Raw genomic sequence first — 8,314 nt, forward strand, 5'->3', positions numbered from 1 at the left:
ATCCCTAAGAAAGAGGGGGCTAATTCCCTTCCCGACGTCAGGCCCATCTCTCTTTGCAACCTCTTGTACAAATTCATTGCAAAAATCATGGCCGACAAAATTCAGAGGGTTATTAACTCCCTTGTCAACCCTAATCAATCGGCATTCATTGCGGGCAGAAGCATCGCTGATAATATCATTCTTTGCCATGAGATTGTTAGAGGTTTTGACTGCAAATCCCACTCCCCGGCTGCCCTTCTCAAGATTGACATTTATAAAGCTTTCGACTCCATCCGCTAGAACTATATCTCCAGAGTCCTTATCCAAATGTCCTTCCTGCCCACTTTTGTCCACTGCATCCTTTCTAACATCTCCTCCCCCTCCTCCTCTGTCATGATTAATGGTAGCCCGCCGGTTATTTCCTCCTCAGTTGGTATCAGGCAAAGCTTCCCCCTCTCCCCTTTCCTTTTCTCTATTGCTCTTGAGATGCTTTCTCGCTCCATCCAATCCTCCATTAAATTCCACCTAATCTCACCCATTCCTAAATGCAAACCCCTCCTCCTCACCCACCTGGCCTTTGATGACCTCATGATCTTCTCTAAGGCGGACCCCTCATCTATCTCTTCCATCATGTCCTCACTCCATCCAATCCTCCACAGACCATTTAGAGAAAGGAACCTGAGGGTAGTGAGATAGGATTTCTTTCCAAGCCGACTTGGTTGAGAAAAAGCCATCAATCGTCGGAGTCCAAACCAATCTATCGATTTTGTTTGATAAGATAATGCTGGAGTTGAGAATACTATCACGAATCTCTGGAAAATCAATAATATTTAGCACATCTTGGTCCCAAACACCATCACCATTAACAAATCTTTTATCCAAGTTTCAAGATTCACATTTACAATTCCATCAACATAGTCAATTAGGGAGTCCATACCTAACCAGTTATGATGCAGTTGGCCGATGGGTTTAAAATATCTTTTGATTTGATTCCTTATTTGCTTTCCTTTTTAGAGTTAGAATTTTATTTGGTAGTATTATTGTTTGAGTGAAATTTGTTTCCATTATAGATTAGATGCACTATTTGTTTCAGTTTCAATAGGAAAATAGGTTTATTTTCAGTCTTTAAATAGAGTTATTGAATCCAGCTGAAGATAGCATTGAATGAAATTGAAGAATTTTTGGGCTTGAACCATGGCTGCCGTGACTACTTGTGTAGCTCTCTCCCTCCTCTTCCTTTGTTTTATCTTCCCCTTCTGAAAGTCTATTTTTTCCTCATCTCTTGCTGCTCCTCCCACATCGATCAAGGTTTTCAGAAGCTCTTGTCCCTGTGAGAACTGAAACCAGTTTCAGGTATGAAATTTAAACCCTACCTCCAGAACCAGTTGCAGGTTTTGAATCTATTCTGATTTGGGCTGTTGAGGCTTATTGAAGCTGGGTTTATAACCAGCCTGCCATTGCGATCCCATACCTGAACTTTGGCTCGAGTGCTGCCCTGGTGACTGAGATTCTAGTCGAAACATTTTTTGCTTCACCGCCTCTATTCCTTGGCTGAAGGAAGAAGATAACCCTCCTTCACATTTCCTTTGCGATTTCTTATTTATTGGTTTAAATTGTTTAGTCCATTCCTCCCTTTACTGAAATTATGTTTTGTCTTTTTGTCTGTCTTCTTGCGTTAAAGTCTTTCTTTTTGTCTTCATTCTCATATCAATGCCCTTCTCTTCTCTTATTAATTATTTGTCGCCCTTATATTTCTTTCCCTTCCTAATTTATCCATGTTATATAAATTTAATTCCTGTTATGTCCTTCTCCTTTAGCTACCAAGTAATACCATAGAACTTGTGGTTATTTACAATTCTGCCATTTAGTTAAAGCTTTACTTCAATATAAACCTACTATTGGTTATTGTCATTTTTTTATTGAGTGTCCAAGTGGGCCCTAATCAATCCGATTTCAGTCTTTGGAACCCAGATCCGCATTAAGTGTGATCTGTTGCATTCACGGAACGAGTCCTATTGGGACACTTGTTGGAGTAGTGACCCTTCTTGCCATAACTATGGTATCTAAGGTTCTTCACCCCATCACTACCCTTGTTGAACTCTGACCTGTTTTCTTCAACTCTACGAGTTTCAGGCTTCTTTACCTCCATACATGCTAGAGGTCTATAAACTGAAGGAGTCTTGAGCATACTCTTCCAATAAATGGACTTCTCTTCAGCTATCTTAGCATGAGCCGCTACCACATCAACGGACCTAAAATCAGTGTTAGCCAATTCGAGTCGGATCTCAATACTTAGCCCACTCTCAAGTTCGAATCTCATGGTTGTCTTTTTTTGGAGAATTTTGTTGAAGATTTCTTACTTTTCACTCACTTAAAGCACTAAGGGCATGGAGGGGATTTTCACATCAAATTAGAAGCAAGGAAAATCGTGGAAGGGGTTCCTGAGCAAGAAGAGAAGAAAAAAAAAATGGAGAAATAAATCTTGTCCAAATCTTCTTTCTCCTCCACATCATCACCAAAAGATTGTCCAAATCACACAAAGCAAGAAGGAAAATCATCCCTTGGAGGGAGAAAAAGAAGAGAAATAAATTTAAAAAAAAAAAAGGAAAGAAAATAAGCAAAAAAAATTATAGGAAATGTCTCCAAGTTTATTTCTTTTCTCTCTCCTCCACCTTAACACTTTTGGTCTCAAAAGATCTCACTATCAATTGTGGGTTTCTCCCTTTTAGGAAAGTGAAATTTGTTACTCTACCTCTCCATTCCCTATAAATACAACTCATATAAGAGGAGGGGAGACACTTAATTCTTCTTTTAGGTTTTTTTTTTTAGTTGCTCTATCTCTTTCTCTAGTTTTCTCTTTCTCTAACTCTAGTTCTAGGTTTATGCTTTAAACATTTTTGTAAGTTATTTTTATTCAATTAATGCAAGCACTTTTGTTTTTTATTCAGTTTTTTATTTTTATTGTTTAAGCAATTGAAGTTGTAATTTTAAAGTTATAGTTCAAGATTTGTTTTCTCTAGTACTAGAAATTTCAGATTTGGTTTATTCCAGATCTGGTTTTTAGTACTGGTAGTATCTCAAATCACCTAAGCTTTCAAGTTCAAGCATTGATTCGAGTAAGTAAGCTCCTTCAGTAGTCTTCTCTCCCCCCTCTCATTCCCTCTTCTGACTACCCTTTCTTTCTTAATTTAGGATTTTAATTTCAGTCGTTACATTATTGCTATTCCTTTCCCCTAAGGTTCATGGCTAGTGTATGTGTTGGCTTTGCCCCTCCTAGCCATAAAACCATCAATTTATTACTTTTATTTTAAGTGTCTCCCTTTCCCTTAAGTCAAATAGAGTAACCCTTGTAAGAGTGACTCTCTGGTCAATTAGGGAAGCTCATATTATGATGCATCCCTCGGGCTAAGTAGAGAAACCTACTTGTGAGTCTCTCTCTAGCTTTATCCCCTTTCTTTTACTTTATTTTTATTTCAGCATTTTTTCTTTATTGTTTTTTTTTTATTGCGTGGGTTGTTTATTTTCAGTTATTTATTTATTTAATTTTAATTGCGTGGCTTGCGTCTTTAAATTCTTAGATGACGAATGGTTAGGACGTTATTTTAGATATATATGTTTAGGACGGTAGTTAGAATTAGATCACAACCATTAATAGGTTCACTTTCGCATTATTAAAAGAAAAAAATAAAGTGGCTGCTCTCCCTGAGTTCGACCCGTAGCTACACTGATCCGTACGCTTGCAGTTACATTTAAAATCTCAAACAACTAGCCTACCGCCCAAGGATAGAAGTTTTCCTTCCAACCTGCCATCCTGTGTCTAATTTTAGCAAGCATATCGTCAAAAAAACAAACTTTTAGTCTACCCATATAGAGAGGCCCTCCCAAGTATGTTATAGCCAGAGATTTCCTCACAAACCTTGTTATATCACCTACAATTCTTATACAGGTTTCCAAAACTTTGGAGCTAATAATGTAACAACTCTTATGTCTATTCACCAGTTGGCCAGAGACACTTTCATACATGTTAATAAATCCCATGATTTGCTTCAAAGAAGCCTTCAATCCTCTAGTAAATATAATAATATCATCAGCAAATAGGTTGTGGGAGATGTCTGGGCATCCTCTATGAAGATGATAATATTTTGCATGACTCTCCGCAAATATCTTCATCATCCCTCTGCTAAGAACTTCTTTTGCAAGAATGAATAAAGTGGGAGACAATGAATCACCCTGACGGAGACCTCTGGCAGATTTAGTTTCTAACCCGCCCTCCATAACCACTGAGAACCAGCAGTTTTCTATAGTTTTATTGATCGACCCATTCCATAGTCCTTGAAAACCAGAATTTTTTTTTAACTTCATAAATAAAATCCCATTACATGCGGTCGTATGCCTTTGCCATATCTAATTTCAAAACCACATTGCCCCCTCTAGATTTTCTGTTTAGATCCTGCACTACCTCTTGAACCAATGTTATATTCTCATGGATACATCTTTCTTGGACAAAAGCACCTTACTCCTCAAAGATTAACTGGGGAAGGATGGTGGCCAATCTTGTAGGTATAATTTTAGCAAAAATCTTATACAAAAAATTCCAAAGGCTAATAGGTCTGGAATTTGACATTAACTCAGGGTTGTCTTTCTTAGGAATGAGAATGAGATGAGACGAGGTAATTAGGTATAACAGCTTCTAGGAAAAAAAAACCTCCCCAGAAGAAATCGTTGATTGCCGCCCACACATCATGACCAATGCTCTCCCAGCAGGAAGTGATCCCAAAAAACCATCCAGCCCTGTGCTCTATCTTTAGATAGAGAGAAGAAAGGTTTTTTAATCTCTTCCAAGGTAGGAGCCTGAAGTAGATGTACATTGTCCTCTGCAGAGACAAGCGTGGGAATAAACTCGAGCAAATCGCCATCAAGGATACGAGGTTGAAATGAGAAAATACCAAAGAAATAGATATGCACCCCATCTACACCAAAAATCCAATCCCCTTCATCATTTTTAATTTTCTCAATTCCCCTCTTTTTTCTTTTACCATTAACCATGGGATGAAAGAACTCGGTATTCCTTTCCCTCTGCTAAAGCCATTTCACTCTTGATTTTTGCCTCCAAAAAATTTCCTCTTAAAGTTGAGTACACTGGAGGTGATTGCGGGCGCCTTAAAGAACAAGTTTCGTGGCATCTGAAGGATTTAAGTCATAGTCTGCCTTAGCTCTACTAATATCATCCTTGGCATTTCTAACATTTTGATGAATATTTCCAAACACATTTTTATTCCAAACCTTAAGCTTGGTACGAAGAACATTTAGCTTTCAAGTAAACAAAAAGAGGCCAACCAGTCATAGACAATGCCCAAACCTCTTTCACAAAGTTTTTAAAATCAAGGTGCAAAAAATCCACATTTACTGAAATTTAAAAGGAAGAAACTCTAGAGGCAATGGAAGCCGAAAACTCCAACACACCCCAGCTCTCTCTCTCTTATTCCTCTCCTCCACGGATCTACACAGCAGCCATCTCTCCCATCTCACACTACTTTTGTCCACCATCGCTAGCTGGTTCATCATGGTTTCACCTGGTGAAGACTTCGTGGAGAACATTACCATTCACCGGCATTCGTTTGCATCTATGGAAGCATGTAGTTGCTGCCCTTTGTTGATTCGCACCATGAGCGGCTAAGTCCCCTTCATATCCTTAGGTTTAGATGAAATATTGGTTTATTATTATTAGATTTCTGGTCTTAAAGCATACTTGATTGTTTGATGTTAAAGACCCCTTCCCTTGTGGACGATTTTTAATAGTTAAATTAATTTAGAATATTTGTCTCTGGGATTTACTTGTTCTATTCAAACAATGGTTTTTTTATGTGATTTTTAGCAAACACTGACGATAGCCTTTAACTAATCAAACTAAGCATGCCAAGCGAAAACGATAGACGATAGTGTTTGACAGGATAGGTTATACTTAGGGCAGCCTAGGATTATATTTTTGTGGTTGCATTGGAACTTGTAGTTTTAGTGAACCAAAGTATGAGCCAATAATTAGGTAATAATCAAAACGGATTCAAAACCTAAGGATAGCTTCTTCTCATTAATTAGCATTTTTGTAAATTAGCTTTTACTTAATTTTAATTTGAATTTTGAATTTTACAAATTTGATTTTCAAAACAACATTCACATCAATTTTAGTAAATTCAGCCTTTTAGTTCTCTGTGGGTTTGACCCCTTTCTTTCCACTATCTCATAGTTTAGTTAGGGTTTTATTTTGATTCGTTCACGACAGCGATCAATTACATATGTAACATATGAAGTAGATATGTTTCTGTAGTCTCCATGCATAATTTTTTTCCTTAAAAGTCCTAATAAAGCCCAAGAAAATCAAATATATAATATCTCCTAAGAGTTTCTTCCACCACAAAAGGCAAAAACAAGATGAATCAAGCTCGCCTAGAGGGGCTGAGCTAAATAATCTCATAATCCAAAAAAATGAGGGGCAAAAGTGCAGTCACCAAATTAATGTGGAATGCATTAAGCTATGGAAAAATAACCTTCTTTTTGAGTGCTCTAATTCTCTTAGAAAGATCTGGACCAGGACCCCCAGTACTTGAGCTTTCAGTTGGGTCTGGGGAAGGAGCAACAACAGGAGTTGTTTCTGAAACAGCTAGCGTGTTCATTTGATGTGCTACTGCTTCAACAGCTTCAGATCTGTGACCCACATCTTCAGCAGAAGGCACCTTCCCAGTCGTCTTTGACTCCAAGTCCTTCCCCTTTTCAACATCACTACAGGTAATCAGTCTTCTCTCCAAAGAAATCACAAAAATAATAATAACAGCAAGCAGCTAGATATAACGTTCAGAATATGGACTCATTCATCTACTATTGATAATCAAGCTACAATAGGGAAATTAAATTTTTTTTTTTTTTTTAAATCTTAACAAATAAAAACAATCAAGCTAAAATAGGGAATAAAATTTTCAAGAAAAATAAAAATCAAAGGCCCACATGAAATATTAAAATACCAAGCAAAACTAGATGTATCGAAAAGCAGGGCCACTCAACAGAATGTAACTTAAGCCCTTGAAGGTGTGAATGAGTTGCCTAAGGGGGGGAAGGGTGATGGAGGGCCTATAGAGAAAAGGTAGAAATTTCTCTGAGAGAAATCAGAGTTGCAAGGAGAAGAGAAAAATTGCACAAAGGGGGAGGGGGGAAGAAGGTCTCATGACCAAGCAAACCATAAGATTTCAACCAATTAATTAATTCATCATTCAAAATCTGTCTAATTACTTGGGTTACATGCCTTTATATAATAAACTGAAATTAAAACTTGCCTAATAAAATCTAAAATTAAATTAGCAACTCCTAATTTGCTTCCTAAATTCTAACTAATGAAATTAGAAACAGAATAAAACTTTAAATGGGTAACTCCTTAATTGACTAACATCTACCCAAAATAAAAGATTGCATATCTTCCTAAATTAACTAACTCAATATTTCATAAATAAAGTAACTCCTAAAATATTCTATTGATCCCAAAAATCAAATCAGATCCGGTTCGTCTCGCTTAAGATTGCCTGAAGGGTCAATCCGGTTCAACCTCAATTCTGCATCAACTCCCCCGATGTTGAGACAAACTCGACCACGAGTTTTATAGAAGGAGAGGATTAGCACCTCTCGATCTGCATCCACGATCAATGACTTTGTCAAGGTAAAGATCCAACACATCTCATGATCAACAATCACGATCTCCTGATGGTTGTCAACAAATGATATAATTTTGATTGGAATCTGATGTTGGGGTTTCAGAATTGAAATTGGACGACTTATCAGTTCTTCAGATGCAACCTTGATCGGATTGTTCAATTCATCTTGATCATCATGTCTAGTGTCAACTGGCTCTTCCACCACTAACCCATCCTCGATCATGCTGCACACCTTATCACATAAGTGTATGGTACTTTCAGTAAGCTTTTGAAAATTTAATTGACGTTCTTGGGATTCCGATCGATGTTCTGACAAAACAGAGTGAGAACCCGGTGGGTTCTTCTTCTTTGTTGATCCAAGGAACCACGATGCTATACCATTGCAACTGAGAATGGTCAAACGAGAGGAAAGGAGGAGAAGCTCCAGGGCCCGATGACGTCGAAGGAAGTCACTATGGCCTAGATGCGATCTGTGGAAGAGTTTCGAACCAGGTACGAGAGTCCTCTTTTTTCTCTTCTATGCTTCTGTTCTTTTCTTCTCGCTTCTTTCTCTTTGTCTTCTCTCTTTTTTTCTTTTTTCTTTTGGTTGGCTGATTCTCTCTCTTTCGTCTCTACTTCACCCCTTGTTTTTTTTTTTT

The 8,314-nt window shown here is 37.6% G+C and overlaps 1 protein-coding gene across 3 annotated transcripts in view; it reads right to left on the reverse strand.

Annotated features, from left to right (window-relative positions):
* LOC122084670 (partner of Y14 and mago) overlaps nucleotides 1–8,314 on the reverse strand; it is a 39,880-nt gene that overhangs the window by 24,840 nt on the left and 6,726 nt on the right. For all 3 annotated transcript variants that reach the window (XM_042653100.1, XM_042653103.1, XM_042653101.1), the window contains exon 3: nucleotides 6,525–6,743. In XM_042653100.1, coding sequence (XP_042509034.1) covers nucleotides 6,525–6,743 — 219 coding nt within the window. The remainder of the gene's footprint in view (nucleotides 1–6,524; nucleotides 6,744–8,314) is intronic.

Source organism: Macadamia integrifolia, chromosome 7 (assembly GCF_013358625.1).
Source record: "Macadamia integrifolia cultivar HAES 741 chromosome 7, SCU_Mint_v3, whole genome shotgun sequence".
Taxonomy (NCBI): Eukaryota; Viridiplantae; Streptophyta; class Magnoliopsida; order Proteales; family Proteaceae; genus Macadamia; species Macadamia integrifolia.